Below are 17,961 nucleotides of genomic sequence, written 5' to 3' on the forward strand. Positions count from 1 at the left end.
CTCGTTTTTCGTAGTGAGACATTTTAATTGTACAGCAGAGCCCATCTTTCAAATCTGGAATGTCTGAAAGCCCATAATCAGATCGTTAATCTGGCGCATACTAGTTTGGTCATATCGATTCAGGATTGGGTCCAGCGGGCCCTCGTCGAGCGGCTCCAGCCCATTCTCCGGCTTAGATGTGCCAAGTACTGCCAATCGATCTGTCATCAGGTGGGCTAGGAGCCAGTACTCGGGGGCGTAGCGGAAAAATCCCATTCGTTTCCAGAGCTCCTCGGGTTGAATGTGAGGGTCTTCGATTGTCACATGTGGGGTGATTCCTTGAGGGAACGTCGACGAGAACAACTGCCAGATGTCTCGCCAGTTGCTGAGTGCATTCTGTATCGGGGCTCGGAGTTGGAAGCTGCCTACCACGCTGCGGAATTGGAAGATTTGTGAATGAATTGCTAATGGTTACAGTATTAACAAGGTTAGACCATGGAGGTTTAGATTGTAGCTTACCTGATGTTAATGCGAATATGTTTAATGGACCCAGGGTAGCGAGGAGGTGGCGAATATTGACGGATAAATCGTCTTTACATAGTGACTCGAAGGACGCACGGAAAGACGTGGTCCAATAGAGACTTCTTGCAGGCAGGAAGAGTTGGAGTTGGTGGTGGCATTGGTCTGCCGTTGTCGCTTGAAAGCAAGCTTCTGGTGTGGCCATATGCATCCTTGTTTCTTTGATGACCATCCGCGGAGGGAGGTTGTTAAAAATGACAAATGCTGAATCTAGTAAAAAGATCCAAGTGAACAGACTATGGTTTAGGAGTATCAGTGACTATGTCTTCAAGCGCAATATTGAGACCTACCGAATGAGTTCCTCTCTAGCTGCATATTCTTTCCATTCGAACTCATGGCGGCCTAGCTCGCTGTAGTTCAGATGTCTCGCCGCCGTAATGCCAATATCACGAGCGGTCTTTGGTACATTAATACAATGATGAGATACAGACTGAAAGGCACACTTACAGATACCAGAGTAGCAAAACGGTAACGTCGAATGCGACTCTTGCTAGCATCCTCACCCTCCCAATTCTGATAGAGACATACTATGTAGGCCGCCTGTACAGCCTGAATCTTGCGTCTTTGGATAGCCATGTTGCCGGAGGATTGATAGGTCAAATCACTGTTGAAATCGTCGTCAATGAAAACCATTTCTTCCACGCAGTTGAACCAAGTGCGAGCATCTTCGTTGTCAGGCATATATGGTGATACACAGGCACCTTTCAATAATTAGCGTTTACCAGGCCCTATAATAGGAGACTGTCTCACCAATTAGAGCCATTGCAGCTAGGACCGTTGGCTTCGCTGCCAGCATGTCGAAGGTAGGCCGGTGCACAAAATTCACATTAGGGTGCCATATTGCCCAATAGAACCCCAGGAATCTTCTTAGGTTCGAAGGAGAGAAGAATTGCAGACATGCATCCCTAAGTGCCGATGACCAGTCTAAGGTGACAGAACTGTTGCGTGGTTTGATCATGACCACTTCTTCGACTAAAAGAAGAATCTCGTGTGTCTTCAAGGAGAGTGGGTCATTGAACCAATCCAGTGGTAGCTCGCTAGTTGAATTCGTATCACTATTATTTTCCAGGATCAAAGGAGATGGAATAGCCATGCCTAAGGCTGGCATTGACATTATTCTCTGCTGTAACTCAGACAAGATTTGCTGGTCTAAGCTGGCAGCAACTTGTTCTCTTTGCTCGTGAGTGCCGCAATCAAAGCTCGACACTAGACCCGTGTTGCTAGTAAACTTGTCCAGAAAATGCAGCGATTTCCGGGAGTCACTAGAAACAGGTGTTTCGAAAGTTGCCGGGCCGTCGGAAGGTAATGCCGAAAATTCCGGCCAAGTTGGACTGGTGTATTGCATGAAGACTGGGTCAAAGAAGGTATCGGTCGGACTTGTGCCGAAGTTCTGCAAGTCCTCTATACTGAGGCCCCACGGCATCATTGTATTAGATGTCGATGTCGATGGCGGTGGCGGTGGGTCCGTGAATTGGGTATTCAGGTCTTGGTCTTTCGGTGTATCCTTCGTTGAGCTATGCTGGCTCAGTCGTGATAAAGACCCCGTATCTGTAGAATACCAGCACTGAGCACCCTTTTTGGTGCAGTTGTGACATGGTTGATGGGAGCTACAAGCTTTTTTCTGACGAACGCAACGATCGCAAGCCCGTCTTCGAGTGCTTGCTCTCGAGGCGCCGCCATCACAAGTCCGCATATGTCGCTTTAAAACATCACCGCGCTGGAAAGCCCCGTCGCATGAATTGCATTGGTATGGCCGCTGTGATGTATGGGAGCCGATGTGGCGAAACAGGTGTTCACGTCGCTTATACCGCTTGGGGCATAATGAGCATTCGTATTTTGGAGATCCTGATGTCTCGGGACTTCCTGCTAAAGGATATTCAGTTGACATTTTTGAACAGAAATCATTTTTGGTCCAAGTCCGGGGGGGTGTCCGGGGTAATGGTCGCGGGGATAGCGGTGGGGCGAAAAATGTTAGAGTTCTGGCACGGGTGTGTTGATCGGTAATTGGACGTCGGTCTATGATTCTTCACATATCTTTCACATATGCCGACTACTCGGTAGTTTGTTGCCTTGTGCTGTGTAATACATTATGGGCATTCATGTGTTTTCTGATCACTAGAAAGAAAGAAGTAACAAAAGGGGTATAATTAAGGATACTTTCCAAGATTATATATATATATATATAACTAGTCATACTACATACTTAACCCAATCCTACTAAAAGCGATTACTACTTTGTCCTATTGTTTGGCTTTCCAGTTCTATACCTTTACTATTCACGTTTGATACTCTAACTCTACCTAGGGAGAATCAATCCCTGCGCCATACTTCAACTAATACATATAATGTCGCAAACTCGGGTCATTGACGTCATCAGCAAGCTCGATCGGGAACATTATTATTGTATTTTTATTATCTTCTTATTGATGGATCTCTGATCTCGTGGCAGGCATCCAGATTTGATTAATAATACTAAATTCCCCCCTGCATATAAACCGGTATATTGCAGGTTAGGGCGCGAAGAGCGCGAAGAGCAATAGTGTGTACCAGGATCTTCTCCTTGCCCAGTGCTATATTGCAGTTGGTGACTACCAGTATGAACCCTTCTCTATAATTGTATGTCAATAATATATGGCTCCTATAGTCTCTATCCCTTTCCCATTCAATTCCTTCAAACTAAAAAAAGATATACTTTGAGGTGCATTTACTCTCACCCTGGCGCAAAGTAATGCTCCTTCCCGATCCGCCTTAGCGTCAAGATAATCACGAGAAGCAAAAAGCAAAGATGGAAGAGAAAATAACGAATGCACAACTTTGCACCCAAAGCACGCGCTAGGTACATATATCAAATACATTGTGGGGGCCAAGTGATCGACACGGGTCGGCCCTTAGTCTTAAAAACGCCCAGCCATGAGAGTTTCCCAATTCCAAGTAGACTCCATAGATAGAAAACAAAGTTCAAATCCCGTCAGTACGTGCATATGTACGTAGCTTATGACACCCCTGAAACTTTGTACCATATAGTTCTACAGGTACAAAGCATCTCGTACCCGAACGTTAGGTCATTGCAATATTAATATCCGCCCATACCTGCCGATCTCTCACCATTTACATGAATAATTGATAACAATCACCCAAGTTATAAGGCTCCAGGACTGTAACTATAATTGCGGTGGCTAGAACTCCATGGGCTTGTGGAGCTCGCCGATCATTGCTTACTGAGGTGATAATGTTTGAGGTGATCGGCGGATTACTGGGGCCTGATGCAAGTGATCGGGGTTGGGCGCATTTGCGAACCTACATCATGTGGACTGATCCTGTTCCTTTCCCCCGGAACTGCAGGGGTCACGAATACCACCGTGGGATTGGGAACTATTAGGCTATGATCCTAGAAAAAGTAAATATTCTATGCCGTCATTGCTGCAGGTGTGCCTTGCTTCCAAGATTGGCATGTGGCTTTCTCCTACTCATGTGGACAAGGGAAACTGGGCACCGATTACCTGGTAACTGCCTGATTGAAAAACGTGCTTTTTGGCGGAAAAAAACCCCCTTGCCTATACTTAGAATTGCACGGAATACGACTTGGGGATTTTCTTAGAGTAAAAAAGTAGATATTCTTCGTAAAAATGTGGACGGTAATTGGTCCTTTGTTTGATATCTGTAGACAAACCTGTCTTTATATACATTGACATAAAATATATATGCAATCAAATGAAGTCACAAGAATAGAAAAGATGCAACCCCCAATATACGTATGTTGCCAATGTGTGCCAAAGAACTCCTCGCTGTAATGTCGCTTGACCAAAAACCCAGAGGAAAAAAGAGAACGCTTGGAAGAATGAAACTCAAGATCAAACAAAAGAAAAAGGTGGATGCGAAGTCGTGGTTGTCAAGGCCTTGGTAATGATCATCAAAAGGCTCGAAAAATAGAAGCCTCGTATAAGGGGACAATAGGATGCCGAGAAGTGAATTGCTGGTCGCTTGCATGTTGTTCAAGTAGATCGCCAAGGCGAAAAAATAAAAATGAAAATGAAAGAGAGAGACGCAGTTCATGCAGTTCGAGCAGTCGCCCGAGATCCTCGACGATATTTTAAATCGTCTCGGCTAAGGAGTCGGCGTAGTTTAGAAACAAATCGGCTTGGTCGACCATCTAGGGCAATGTTAGAACTAAACGCGACCGAAGAAAAAAAAAAAAAACGAGACAGGATTAAGCTTACCAATACGACGCATGGACATGGAGGAATCATCGATAGTCTGTGTTGTGTAGGCCGCAGCCCAATATCCCGTGTCACGGTAACCGGTGAAGGTGCAGTTGTTGGGATTATACTGTGGCTGCAGGGCCACGACATGCGGGTAGAGCGTTGCCAACGGTGAGAGAAGCTCATCTGGCGGAGGTGACCGTCTGCTGTCGATGCTTCCTCGAGACTGAAAAAAAAAAGTAAGTCAGATTGATTGACTTAAGTAAAGCATGGTTTTTACTCACGTAAAGCTCATAGTTGGTCTTGTAACTCATGGTGGGTATGAAGTGGTGTTTTTGTATATCACCCAAAGTCTTATATGCAAGATAACGACTTGATCACAAAACCTTAAGAGGGATTCAAATCTGTGTGTTGACTGTGTTGAGTGTGTTGAGATGCAGGTTTGACCAGAAGCGAACCAGCCTGCATTTAAATCAAGTGAAAAAGCTCAGCCGCAAGAATTTGGAAGTGGGGGAGATCCGACGTCAAGCTGATCCGCATCTAGTAGCCTAGTTTGATTTTTCATAGATTGGATTTTATTACACCCTGGTAGTCGGGTTTTCAGACCACGATGGAGAGGTAAATGGTGTCCTTCTCATTGGATGAGATGGAGGGGCTGCCTGAGCGTCAGGGCCGATCGGTCGGGGTCCCCGATGTGGGCAAGTCTCTATACGAGGACTCGTTCGAACTTGGATCATCCCTGCATGTATACCCACGAATTGGGTCATCTCGTTCTACTTTTCCCCCTTGCATCTTTCTTTTTGTTTCGTCTTTTTCCTTCCACGTTGTTGTTGTTGTTTATTTATTTATTTATATTTTCTTTTCTTTTACCGAGTCCAAAAACATGTGCTATAGATAGGACCAGAGAAGACCAGAGAACAACTCGCAGATCCATGGATCCCAAATGTGATATGAGATCCACCCCCGAACAGTTCCGGGATCCCAACCTTTTAGGCCAATGAATAATTATCAATGTGTTTAATTAATATTTGGAGGAGTGGACCTTGAAGTGTCAGCCATGTCGCACGGATCACGAAGAGAGACTACCTAGGCGAGTATATTAAAGAAGATCAAACACTAAAAAGTATGGGAAAGACGAGATCACTGATCTTCCGATAGTTGTAAGGCTTCCAAATCATTTGGGTGATCTAGGGCGAGATAGTGCGAGACTAGCCTCGAATGTATGGAACTATTGATACACTACTCCGTAAGAGATCTAGATCGACCATGTGGGCTGCCTGATTGAGACTAGTGGACAATTCCATTGTCGGTTTTGGACACAGCCACACCCCCCTTACTATTTGAGGATAAGTGCACGAGCCACCTTTTCGGTCTCGCCGTGGCTCAAACCGTGGCTCACCGTGGCTAGTGATCATATCTGTGGCTCAAGCTTGGTTTCTCTTCGATAGCTTCCCAGATCCACCCCACCCTGCCTTCACGTCCGAAAAGCCGAACTAGTCCGCCCTTGATCTTCACAGGTTATCGATTTTGGGAACCCTTGATGGCTCGGTGTTCCCCGTCCGCGCTTGATCGCGGAGCTATAAGGCGTTCGCCTCCCCCAGAATTATAGACTATCCCAACTCAAGTCTAAATCCACTTCCAGTTTCAATCCTTCTTCCTTTGTGCATCCTATCAACAACATATGTCGACAGTCGAACATGTCACTGAGCATGCAGGGTTCTGGAAGAAAGTGTTGGGAAAACTCTCAGCATATGGACATGCGCGATCCTTATTCTCGAGAACAACTCGCTCAAAGTGAGTTCCTTCTTCCCTCTACTCCGGTCTTGCTTATTGCACCGGTTGCACAATGACCAATATTCTGAGACTTTTTGCCCTTGTTCCAGGACCCGTCGGACGAGACGCTGAACCAATTTCGGATAGGCGCGACCGCTCTCATGAAGAGGGGATTACCAACCCAGAGGTTCAGTCGATGTTAAACGACGCCGAGTTTGGTCGCGTGGATCCCACGGGCTGGTTCCCACACTACAAGAATTGTGTTCAGCACTTCGTCGACTATAGCCAACATACACCCCAAGTGCAGTCTATTGCCGCGTTCATCAATATTCGACTACCCTGTCAGCGACCTTCCGAGTCTAGCGCACCCATGTCTACACCATCATCCTTTGTTTCGCTACGGCCGTATATTAGACGGTTGATTGTCACGGCACAGGACTCACCAACTGTTATGCAAGGCTTCTTCGGTGGTGATTGGGAGGCTGGCGTGGGCTGTATCTACAAACAAGAACGGGTGAACTATATGTTCGCGGCTAAAAGCAGTGGGTGGGCATCTACCAAAGCTGCCTACGATATTTCCCCAGGTGAAGAGACTCCCTTCTTAAGGCCCCTGCGTGACCCCTTGGAGGATGAGATTCGAGTAGCCGAAGCACGGTGGAGCGAATGGCTGGCAATGGAGGATTGGATGGTCGGAGCGCGCAGTCCCTGGTAGGATGCCGCGGTCATGAGGCACGAATTTTCTTTTTTCTTTTCTTTTCTTTTTTTCCTTGCGTTTCTCGCTCCGCCAAAAAATAGTGCTTGTGATGTCATATCACAGTGGAGTTCAATGACAAGGCGGTCCTTTTTTTTTTCACTCTATGTGCCCCGGGGAAAGTTGCCAAGCTAGAACATAGCAATACAGAATCATAAGCACGTCAAAAAAAAAGAGTGGAAATAATTTGTTTCGTCTCGCACGCTCATGTAGAGTTGACAGAGATCGCCCGCGAGTCCCGCGCCAGAATCGATAGTGCCGCACCGCCACAGCCACAGACCAGTCTTGGAGATTAACACCAGTGACAAATACTTAAGCGACTCGAAGAATCAGCGATTCATGCCTCGGACGCGGTGGTTTATTAATCAAATATTCAGTCAAATAACGATCTAACCAGAATTAGCTAGACACATTTTAGCTATGTTGAAGGGATCCACAAGTCTCTGACTCACGACCCCTCGTCATGACTGTCAACCTGTCACTTTGCGAATAAATTGAAGATCAGTAGTCTCTTCTGCAAGTTTATGATTTGAGATCCCATTCATCGCCCCGTGTAGAAATTCCAGCCCCTCCCCTGAATCCAGGTTCCCGGGAACCCGACACATCCACGATCGGAATGGCAATATGCATCTACGAGCACGATGCAACCACAATAATACCGGCACTCGTATCTGAACTGCCATATTCCACGACTTTGCTCCGGCGAATCCAACATGGAATCGCGTATCCGTATGAGACCGCCCACATACTGGCAACTTTCCCCCCCGGCTTAACCCCTGAGCGTGGACAGCCATGGCTGGCTGCGCGAGTGGATCTTTTCGCTGGCCGCACAACACAAATGATCATCTACTCCAGCCTCGAAGCGGAGCACACGTCAACTCCGCCGATCGTCACTGTCAGCGATAGTACGGAGATATTAAATGTGGACTCAATATCCAATAATAGCAAGAACAATGATGGTATCAACACCGTCGCCAAGTCCATTGTTTCCACCTTTTCCGCCAGCCCACCCGTCCTAGCCCTGGTCCGCGCCCAGCTATTGGCTTTGCTGGAATATGTCAAGACCAATATGCTACCATCCTACCTATCATACTTGGCGAAGTCAGCCCAAGCCACATCCGTGGCAGCTGATACTCCTCCCGTATCGACGTCCTCGGTGACCCCAAACAACACCAGTCCCACTAGTGTCCCCCTGATCCCGGCGCCGGATCCACAGGCTTTTCTCATAGGCAGCCTTCATACAGGTCTATTCTCTCTTCTACAGCAATCAGGCACATACACCCTATCTGACCCGATACCCAATATCCGGGTCCATCGCTTCGATGATCCGCCTTATTACAAGTACTTTTTCCGGAGATCTGAGTTCAGCCCCGAGGCAGAGTCTGCAAGATCTGCCGATCTGCCGTTCGCCGATCTTTCCCTCCCATCTGGATATAGGTTCCATGACCGAGAGGGTAGGGAGGGTGTTCTGAGTAAGCACCTGGATCTTGTGCAGAGTCGGACACATATCCCCAGGCCAAGATCACAGCTATCTAAAATTCCCGGTATGGCGGTTTATTTGGATTCTACGTCTAGTGATGCTGATGAAATGCCTATTGCATGGGGATTCTTGGGTGTGGATGGAGCGCTGGCGACATTGCATGTTGAGCCGGAGCATCGGGGTCGCGGACTTGCCGTTCCATTGTCCAAGGCTGTCATGCGTCATGGAATGGCAGTAAATGGTGTTTTTGGAGCTGGAAGTGTTAACTCTGAGGATAGTCAGACTCGAGAGCGTGTTGGAGCTTGGGCGCATACTGAGGTTGCTGGGTATAATAACGCGAGTCGGAGAGTCATGGAAAAGATTGGCGGTCAGGTTTTGACAACTGTCACCTGGACTGTCATTGAGCTGCTTGATTAAAGGTTTGTTTTTATCTCCTAGGTTTTATATATATAAACGGAATATATAGTTATGGTGGATAATGGGATAACTGCATTTGTGTGTCTTTAAACTTCTAACTATCCGACACATTTTACATCAGATGACAAATTCAGGGGTAAATTATGTTTTAAAATTGTGACATCTATTGAATATTAGGTATAATCCATTCAGGGTTTAAACCCCCTAAGCAAATATCCCGGCAAAAGACACTGAACTACCAGGCTCGTTGAAACCTACGTACATCATGATGCCGTTCGACGTTCGGATTCGGATATGCTCAAATATTCCCTACATTTTGGTAATCGTGTTTCCTTCGGTCAGTCGAGGGTTGTGGGCTAAAATTCCCGTTCACTTTAATACTTCGGAGATTTTCTTCTGTTAGCGCGGCGTATTTACAACGCGTTCTGATCTTTGCACCGTCAACATAGAATATAACGGGGAATGGAAGACAGGCGAGTACAATAAATCCAGGAACAGCTACGCCCCAGTAGATCCCCATGTTCTGCAATCCTGTTAGTAGACGATATCACAAAATGCGTCATGTCTTACACGTACATTGAACATGTAGGTGGTGAAGAGAGGGAAGACACAAGCGAAGATGGACCGCATCACAGAGTTGGCAGCAAGTACTGAGGCGGCGAATATCAGGTACGCATCAATCCTAAGGATAGAAAGTCAGCCAGTTACCAGGGGTAAGGAACAGCGGGGATATTACAGATAATTGGCGCAGCATATGAACACCATGACGAACCCTGCACCAAACGGAGCTCCAGCCATGATTGGAACCACCCAATGGATATTAGGAGAACCGGTGGCGGCAAACTAGGCCAGTCCAACAACAATGGATACTCCACCTGCAATGACTACTGGTAGACATCCTGAAGGTGCAAACCCGTCGGTTGCGCGATAGGTCCGAACGTATCGTTTGGGATCCCAGCAAACAATGAGGATTCCGACTATTAAGCCTACTAAGACACCAGTGAACTCGAGGCCACCAACGCCGGCATTCTAACCACGGTTTTCCTAGAATTCCTAGAACACGATCAGAATGTAGCAAAGCACAAGTAAAGAGTGCCGTAGATGGCTAACATGTAAAGCTTCGTGGACCCATTAGTGGTTATCAGACTTTTTTGAGTGAGAGGAAGTTATTAACCGTCAAACTAAAACAACAGGCTCACAGAATAGTAAAATCCACGGTCGAAGCAGCGCGTGCTTAACCAATTACTTGAAAATCAGCCCCGCAGACTTTGGAATCTTGGCCTGATGATAACTTTGGAATACTACCGATATCGGCCGCTGACTTCATGATGCTTGAATCTCTCGAATACCCATAACGCTTGTGGCGGTTCTTCCAGTCGGGTAAACCAGTGCATTGAGTGCCCTCGTCTGCTTCGAGATTATGAATAAGGGAGGAATCATAGAGGACGCTTGAAATATTAATTATTCCTAATAGCTAATATTACGTTCTGAAGTCAGATCCGAGTACAACAGACCGAACTTGTTCTGGAGGATATATATAAAAAAAATGTCTATACATAAACATACCTTCCAAAAGCTCCATGTTTATTTTAGTTCAATATCATAAAGATGTGGATGGAAATGTCAGATATCAGTCCTGGAGATAAGTGACTCATAGTAAACACTGTCCCCAGATATTCCCCAATTGGGTTTAGCGGATGATCGGTTGGGTGATTCCTCGAGGTGCAGGGGGAACTTCACTTCAAACTTCTCTATTTCTCTATTTTCTCTCATTTCCAAGCCAATTGACCAATCTCCGTTTCTTCAAAATGAGTAACCCTAAAGGCGTCGCTGAGAACATGCTCTGGGGAGGCCGCTTCACCCGTGAGTACCACAACCCCTTCATCCCACCAAAAAACCACTGACTCATACAAAAAAAAAACCCCAGAGGGCCTTGACCCCCTTATGGTGCAGTACAACACATCGCTCCCTTACGATCGTGTGTTCTGGAAGCAGGATATTGCCGGCTCAATTGCTTTCGCCCGCGCCAACACCAACTCCGGTATCCTCACGCAACAAGAGTTCGCCGAGATCGAGCGTGGTTTCAAGCAGATCGCTCAGGAATGGCAAACAAACACATTCGTCGCCAAGGAGAACGACGAGGACATCCACACCGCTAACGAGCGCCGTCTGGGTGAGATCATTGGCAAGGATATCGGCGGCAAGCTGCACACCGGTCGGTCGCGTAATGAGCAGATCGCCACGGATATGCGCTTGTGGCTCCGCGATGAGCTTCGTTTGATCGAGAGCCACCTTTCCGATCTAATCAAAGTCTCTATTGCTCGCGCTGAGAACGATATCGCCTATCTCATGCCCGGCTACACCCACTTGCAGAAGGCCCAGCCCGTCCGCTGGTCCCACTGGATCCTGTCACACGCCACTGCCTTCGCTAGCGAGTTGGAGCGTCTGCGTGAGGTGATCCGTCGCGTTAACAAGAGCCCTCTTGGTACCGGTGCTCTTGCCGGTAACTGCTTCAATATTGATCGTGAGGCCATGGCCAAGGAGCTTGGCTTCGATGGCTTGCTGTACAACTCCATGAACGCTGTTGCGGACCGTGATTTCGCTATGGAGACCATGCAATGGGGCAGCTCGTTCATGCTCAAGATTTCCCGCTGGGCCGAGGATCTGATCATCTACAGCAGTCTGGAGTTCGGCTTTGTCCGTCTGTCAGATGCCTACTCGACTGGATCGTCGCTCATGCCCCAGAAGAAGAACGCAGGTAAGTTTGAACTCCGTTTTTCTTTTTTTTTTAAAAAAAAAAAATTTAAAAAATTAGCATGCTGATATATGCTCCGCAATTTAGACAGCCTGGAGCTGCTCCGCGGTAAGGCTGGCCGTGCCTTCGGCCAGATGGCCGGCCTGATGTGCACAATCAAGGGTCTCCCCACTACCTACAACAAGGATCTGCAGGAGAGTGTTGAGCCAATGCTCGACCACGTCAAGACTGTCAGCGACAGCATCCAGATTGCAACTGGTGTGCTCTCTACTCTCACTGTCATCCCCGAGAAGATGATCGCCGCCCTGGCTCCGGAGATGCTGGCTACCGAAATTGCCGACTACCTTGTCCGCAAGGGTGTGCCTTTCCGTGAGGGACACCACATCTCCGGTCGTGTCGTTGCTTTGGCTGAGAACACCAATGTTCCCATGGACACACTCTCTCTGAAGCAGCTCCAGGAAGTCGACGCCCGCTTCGACGCTGATGTCCAGGCTTGCCTTGACTATGAGCGTGCCGTTGAGCTCAAGGATGCCATTGGCGGAACCAGCAAGCGTGCAGTCCTCGAGCAGACCGCTGTGCTGAAGAACTTGCTGTAAATTTTTTTGGATACGATATATGAAGAGAACAAACGTTAGGCTTTCGGTTAGACAAAAATGAATGTATGAATTGACTTGTTTAGGTATCTTCCAAGAATAAGAAGGCTAAGCTATGTGGTGCTAATAAAGGACGGAATATCATTCAACATACCAATCAGACCATCGTTCAAATCTCATCAAAACCCTTAAGCCGGGGCTCCAACCCTAACATAGAAATAACCACCAGCATTACCCTCCAAAATCAAGATCAACCTCAATCCTCAAACCCCCCCTCTTGGGCTCATACCCATCCTCCCAGACGGAGACTTGATTTCGTGTCCAGGGGCGCCCTCTTCCGCCTCATAAGCAGGCGGGACGTCAACATTACCCTCCGCAGCCGCAATATCATCTTCCAAACTGCGCTCCGCGGGCCTAGGCCCCGACCTGGACGCACTGCTCCCACGTCCCTGGAGATTGGAAGTATGGCCACTTGTTGTGTTTACAAGCTCGTTCCCCAAGCCCCGATCATCCGGTCTCCCAGCATACTGCATAAAACTCATAACATGATCTGTCTCACCACGCTCAGCCTTCCTTCCTCGTTCCCCCTGGGCCTGGGACTCTCCAATTTCTATACCATTGGAGTATCGATCCAGATTGGCGCCTAGGACAACTCCCTCGGCGGTGATGACCCGTCCGGCTTGGTTTCCAGGACTGCTACCATTGCTGTTGCTATGGCTGAGGTCGCTGCCGTTGCCGGGTCCTCTTGCTGAGCTTGCACGTGAACTAGGTATAGGCGCCAAGGCAGGCGATTCCCAAGCCCGCAATCTAGTCCTCAACTTGATGTGGTTCTGCTGTCGCTGTCGTTGCTCCATGGGTACGTTGATCAACTCGCTCTGGGAGTGGGAGGCTAGTTCGGCGCGCAGGCGATGGAAGCACGTGTCTGGTAGCTCTGGGGTGAACCCTTGGCGGGAAGGGATTGAAGCGATGAGCTCGTTTGAGTGCGGCTTGGTTGGCGGGACTGGGGGCGTTTTGTGGGGAGAGCATGAGATAAAACTTGTTGAGGATGACCCCAATACTAGGTCTGGTGTGAGAATTATGCTTCCCCGTGTGTTATCCGCGGTGAATGGGGAGACTGCGCTCAATGAGTCTATTGTCAATGAAACGTCTAGTATCAGTGAAATGTTATTTTGCCTCATTGGCTAGTGAGTTATTAGATGTGTTTGTGCTCACTATTTGTTTCGCTGTCTGACGGCGATAGGGCCCCTTTCATTTCGGGTGCTTTTGCTCGCTATTTCCGCATAAATCCGTATGGATACCGTGACACAGGAGTTGAACGCTTCTCACGTTTCCCATATTCTCTCTTGCGGAGACAACAATAGAAAAGTAGACAGACACATATGACCAAGACCGCAATCCCCCCCAAAACACCGCCGATGATTGCGCCCAGGTTTGAGGATGGGGCAGTTGGGGTGCTGGATGTCTCCAAACCTGCTGATGTTTCCAAAGTAATAGAGGAGGTTGTCGAAGAAGGTGGAGATGCGGTCGTAGACGGATCTGTTGACAAGACGGTAGTTAACCCCGAAGAGGTGGACGTAGAGGAAGTGGTGGTGGTTCTCGGCGTCACACTGGGCAGCAAACCAATGGCCCCAGCTGTAATCAACGAGAGTGTGTCATTGTCGCTGTCATTTGGACAAATGCCCATCGTACACGGATCACTTGAGCAGCACCCACGAAAGTTGCCTGCCGTGCAGACATACCACTGCTTGGTCCCGGTGCAAGAACTAGAGTCTCGAGGGATGATAGACTCGAGGGACTTGAGAGTCTCCATCTCGAACACCATCCTCAAAGATCAAGTCTCATTCACCGAATCGGAAGATAACTTGATCAAATCGCAAGACACAGCAGTTATGCTGGATAACGCAAGCTTCAACGACTGGAGGTAAGAGGTCTGGTCCTTTCAACGAGATTTGAGGATCTGCCAGCAGAAATGACAACAGAGGTTAACTGGGTCATGCCTCGACAGATATTCTTGCAAGAGCCATTCATTACCTTTCGAATGAAGAGCAGGCCCCTGTTCCCGAAAGAAAGGAGGGACCATATGTTGGTGGTGGCAATGACATGCCAATTATAGATACTAGTATGTCTAGGCTTCACCTGTATAGGGTTAGTTTCTCTTTGGCTCGTGTAAGTAGGCTCTTCGGCTCTTTGACGAGGCATAGTTATTGTGGATACGTTAGTGATAAATGATCGCAGAATCCAGCAAGTTAGCAAGAAACCAGCCATAAATCAACCAAGGTTCGAAATGAGACTCGAAGAGGTTAGTGTTGGGGTTTCTTTGTTGACAGGCCAGGCTGGGGATATTTAGTCAAACCAGACAAAGAGTTTCGGTATGGGGCAAAGGAAAAAACTACAATAGGGACCTATCACGGGGAACAGAAAAAACATTAAGAAGTAATAAATCCAATCATATGAGACAAACTGAGGGTAAAAGCACTCAGCACACCAACTCTTCGCCTGTTAAGATAAAAGAAAAAAATATGGCTATACAGGATGGTAAATAACACAGTCAACAAAAAAAAAGGTCTTTTTCATAGATATTTCCCCTTGAAACGGGGCCTTGTGACGCCACAAGCCCTAGTTCCACCTCAAACCCACGAGGCTGGGAGAGGGCGTCGATAGGGTCAATCTGAAACAACTCCGTGGTATCCTCCGTATTCTCTGCGGGTCGACTCCAAGATAGCGAGCTTAGTAGGTACGCTTGAAAGGAGGGACGGCCTTGCACTCCGCCTCATCCAGGGTGTTAGCCTCAACGGCACGGTAGCCCAGCTTGACCTCGCCGTGGGGCTTCTTCTGCCAGGAGAGAGTGTGCTTCATCCAGTTCTCGTCGTCACGGTCGGGGTAGTCCTCGCGGGCGTGGGCACCACGAGACTCCTTACGAGCGGCAGCAGAAGCAGCGGTTTGGGTACTATAGGATTTATGTTAGCAAGGGATCCTAAATCATTTACTCGGGGTTACGTACGCGCAAGTCAGCAGGTTGCGGAGCTCAAGGGTCTCCACCAGGTCGGAGTTCCAGATCATGCTGCGGTCCTTGGTACCGACCTGGGCATACAACTGGTCAACCTTGTTGACCTTCTCGACACCCTCGTCCAAGCTCTCCTGAGTACGGAAGACGCTGACATCGGTCTGCATGGTCTTCTGCATGGCGTTGCGGACTTCGAAAGTGGACTTAGGGCCATCGGCGGTACGGGCAAAGTCGAGGTCCTTGATAGACTGAGCACCAGCATCGGAGGAAAGCTCCTTGTGGGGCTTGCCGGGGGTGGCAATGTCGCGAACACGGTGAGACACAGCACGACCAAAGACAATCAAATCAAGCAGGGAGTTGGCACCCAGGCGGTTAGCACCGTGGACAGACACACATGCGGCCTCACCGCAGGCGTACAGACCGGGAACAACCTTCTCCTGGCCGTTCTCATCCACATCCAGAACCTCACCAGTGTACTTGGTGGGGATACCGCCCATGTTGTAGTGGACGGTGGGCAGGACAGGGATGGGCTGCTTAGTGACATCAACACCGGCGAAAATCGAGGCAGTCTCGGAGATACCGGGTAGACGCTCGTGGAGGAGCTCAGCGGGCAAGTGGCTAAGCTGGAGGTAGATGTGGTCCTTTTCGGGACCGACACCACGGCCCTCACGGATCTCCAGAGTCATGGAGCGGGAGACAACGTCACGGGAGGCAAGATCCTTGGCAGTAGGAGCGTAACGCTCCATGAAACGCTCACCCTCGGAGTTGAGCAGGTAACCACCCTCACCACGGGAGCCCTCGGTGATCAGGCAACCGGCACCGTAGATACCAGTAGGGTGGAACTGGACGAACTCAAGATCCTGGTTAGGGAGACCAGCACGAGCAACCATAGCCATACCGTCACCAGTGCAAGTGTGGGCAGAGGTACAGGAGAAGTAGGCACGTCCGTAACCACCGGTGGCAAGAACAGTGTGGTGGGCCTTGAAGCGGTGCAGAGTACCATCTTCCTGGTTGTAGGCAATGACACCACGGCACTCACCATCCTCCATCAGCAGGTCGAGCGCGAAGTATTCGATGAAGTAGTTGGTGTTGTGGCGGAGAGACTGTCCGTAGAGGGTGTGCAGAAGGGCGTGACCAGTACGGTCGGCGGCGGCGGCGCAACGGTAAGCCTGACCACCCTTGCCGAAATCCTTGGACTGACCACCGAAAGCACGCTGGTAAATACGTCCATCCTCGGTACGCGAGAAGGGGCAACCGTAGCCCTCAAGCTCGCGAACACTGGCCGGAGCCTCGCGGGTCATGTAGTGGATGGCATCTTGGTCACCAAGCCAATCAGAACCCTTCACGGTATCGTACATGTGCCATCTCCAGTCATCCTCGTGCATGCTAAAACCCAGTTAGACTCAATTCGCTACCTTTCAGTACTTATGTGGGAAACCTACTTTCCGAGGGCAGCGTTGATACCACCCTGGGCAGCGACAGTGTGACTTCTCGTGGGGAACAGCTTGGAAACACAAGCAGTCTTGAATCCAGCCTCGGCCAGACCGAAAGCAGCGCGCAGACCGGCACCACCGGCACCGACAACGAGGGCATCGTACTCGTGATCCTGCGCAAGTCAGATCCAATCAAACTCATTGTCCATTCGGAGAGCGGCATTGTCTTACGATGATAGGGTACTTGTCAGTCAGGTAGCCATTGGACTCTTTAGCGCGCAAAGGCTGGTTGGACCATATCCGGGCTGGCGCAGTAGTAATTAGTGGTATATTCATGGGTGGACAATTTGAGTGCTCTAATGCGTACCTGCGGGCCTTGAAGATGAGAAAAGACGTCTCTGATCCCTCAAAACGCGGGAAACCTGGAGAAGTAGACGTATGAGTATGTTACGGGTATCGCGAATGGGCCGAAAATCGTTGCATGGCTACTCACCTTGGATGCAGGAGCTAGGCTCCGCAGGGTCATGGAGCTCATGATGGCGGGTCAAAAGAGAATTGAGTTTCCCTAATGAACCAAAAGAATCGTAGGACACCGAGGGTCGGTGACGGGCTTAGCAAAGAGGGGAGATTGTGGAATAGCGAACTCCTTCCAGGGCAACACTTTCATCTGGAATCGGGTCACGGTTGATGGTTTCACGCTGACATAATCATTCTCGCAGTTGCCGACGGGGAGGACCGGGGCCGAACCAGCCAATCAGCGGCTGCGCAATGAAAATCAACCTCGGGCAGCCGGCCGTCCGTGATTGGCTGGATGGCACGTGTCCACGATTCATTTTGCCGGCCAGCACAAGCTACCGGAAGGATACGGTAGAGGGTCAGGGAGATTGAAGAGAGCTGCTAGGATGAATTACGGGGTCTTATCACTGTATCTGGCTATTCTTTCTGATTTTAGTCCCACTTTTACTGGTGGAATGACATACAATTCCTAGATGTCGCAC

At 48.9% G+C, this 17,961-nt stretch overlaps 9 protein-coding genes across 9 annotated transcripts; 4 read left to right on the plus strand and 5 right to left on the minus strand.

Annotated features, from left to right (window-relative positions):
• Positions 1-48: 48 nt before the first annotated feature.
• N7537_009667 (putative C2H2 transcription factor) lies at positions 49-2,446 on the minus strand (the record flags this gene model as incomplete). Its single annotated transcript, XM_056900721.1, has 5 exons — positions 49-443; positions 499-794; positions 849-955; positions 1,006-1,259; positions 1,309-2,446. 5 exons carry the CDS (start codon positions 2,444-2,446, stop codon positions 49-51), a joined length of 2,190 nt encoding a protein of 729 aa, XP_056749389.1.
• Positions 2,447-4,648: 2,202 nt separating this feature from the next.
• N7537_009668 (uncharacterized protein) lies at positions 4,649-5,071 on the minus strand (the record flags this gene model as incomplete). The annotated part of the gene is made up of 3 exons (XM_056900722.1): positions 4,649-4,662; positions 4,776-4,983; positions 5,042-5,071. 3 exons carry the CDS (start codon positions 5,069-5,071, stop codon positions 4,649-4,651), a joined length of 252 nt encoding a protein of 83 aa, XP_056749390.1.
• A 1,383-nt stretch (positions 5,072-6,454) lies between these two features.
• N7537_009669 (uncharacterized protein) lies at positions 6,455-7,242 on the plus strand (the record flags this gene model as incomplete). Its single annotated transcript, XM_056900723.1, has 2 exons — positions 6,455-6,551; positions 6,641-7,242. 2 exons carry the CDS (start codon positions 6,455-6,457, stop codon positions 7,240-7,242), a joined length of 699 nt encoding a protein of 232 aa, XP_056749391.1.
• Positions 7,243-7,897: 655 nt separating this feature from the next.
• Positions 7,898-9,178, plus strand: N7537_009670 (uncharacterized protein; the record flags this gene model as incomplete). Its single annotated transcript, XM_056900724.1, has 1 exon — positions 7,898-9,178. The coding sequence occupies one exon, from the start codon at positions 7,898-7,900 to the stop codon at positions 9,176-9,178; it is 1,281 nt and encodes a 426-aa protein (XP_056749392.1).
• A 309-nt stretch (positions 9,179-9,487) lies between these two features.
• On the minus strand, positions 9,488-9,976 carry N7537_009671 (Major facilitator superfamily domain general substrate transporter; the record flags this gene model as incomplete). Its single annotated transcript, XM_056900725.1, has 4 exons — positions 9,488-9,534; positions 9,596-9,701; positions 9,755-9,860; positions 9,951-9,976. 4 exons carry the CDS (start codon positions 9,974-9,976, stop codon positions 9,488-9,490), a joined length of 285 nt encoding a protein of 94 aa, XP_056749393.1.
• Positions 9,977-10,986: 1,010 nt separating this feature from the next.
• N7537_009672 (argininosuccinate lyase ARG4) lies at positions 10,987-12,529 on the plus strand (the record flags this gene model as incomplete). The annotated part of the gene is made up of 3 exons (XM_056900726.1): positions 10,987-11,041; positions 11,106-11,936; positions 12,021-12,529. The coding sequence occupies 3 exons, from the start codon at positions 10,987-10,989 to the stop codon at positions 12,527-12,529; spliced, it is 1,395 nt and encodes a 464-aa protein (XP_056749394.1).
• A 260-nt stretch (positions 12,530-12,789) lies between these two features.
• N7537_009673 (uncharacterized protein) lies at positions 12,790-13,778 on the minus strand (the record flags this gene model as incomplete). Its single annotated transcript, XM_056900727.1, has 2 exons — positions 12,790-13,673; positions 13,739-13,778. The coding sequence occupies 2 exons, from the start codon at positions 13,776-13,778 to the stop codon at positions 12,790-12,792; spliced, it is 924 nt and encodes a 307-aa protein (XP_056749395.1).
• Positions 13,779-13,905: 127 nt separating this feature from the next.
• On the plus strand, positions 13,906-14,451 carry N7537_009674 (uncharacterized protein; the record flags this gene model as incomplete). The annotated part of the gene is made up of 1 exon (XM_056900728.1): positions 13,906-14,451. One exon carries the CDS (start codon positions 13,906-13,908, stop codon positions 14,449-14,451), a length of 546 nt encoding a protein of 181 aa, XP_056749396.1.
• A 499-nt stretch (positions 14,452-14,950) lies between these two features.
• On the minus strand, positions 14,951-17,612 carry N7537_009675 (succinate dehydrogenase [ubiquinone] flavoprotein subunit). The gene is made up of 6 exons (XM_056900729.1): positions 17,457-17,612; positions 17,331-17,385; positions 17,195-17,268; positions 16,973-17,136; positions 15,528-16,916; positions 14,951-15,473 (listed from the first exon to the last, which is right to left on the minus strand). The coding sequence occupies exons 1-6, from the start codon at positions 17,496-17,498 to the stop codon at positions 15,254-15,256; spliced, it is 1,944 nt and encodes a 647-aa protein (XP_056749397.1). The 5' UTR covers positions 17,499-17,612; the 3' UTR covers positions 14,951-15,253.
• Positions 17,613-17,961: the final 349 nt, after the last annotated feature.

Source organism: Penicillium hordei, assembly GCF_028827395.1.
Source record: "Penicillium hordei strain IBT 12815 chromosome Unknown utg000005l_segment0_segment0, whole genome shotgun sequence".
Lineage (NCBI taxonomy): Eukaryota > Fungi > Ascomycota > Eurotiomycetes > Eurotiales > Aspergillaceae > Penicillium > Penicillium hordei.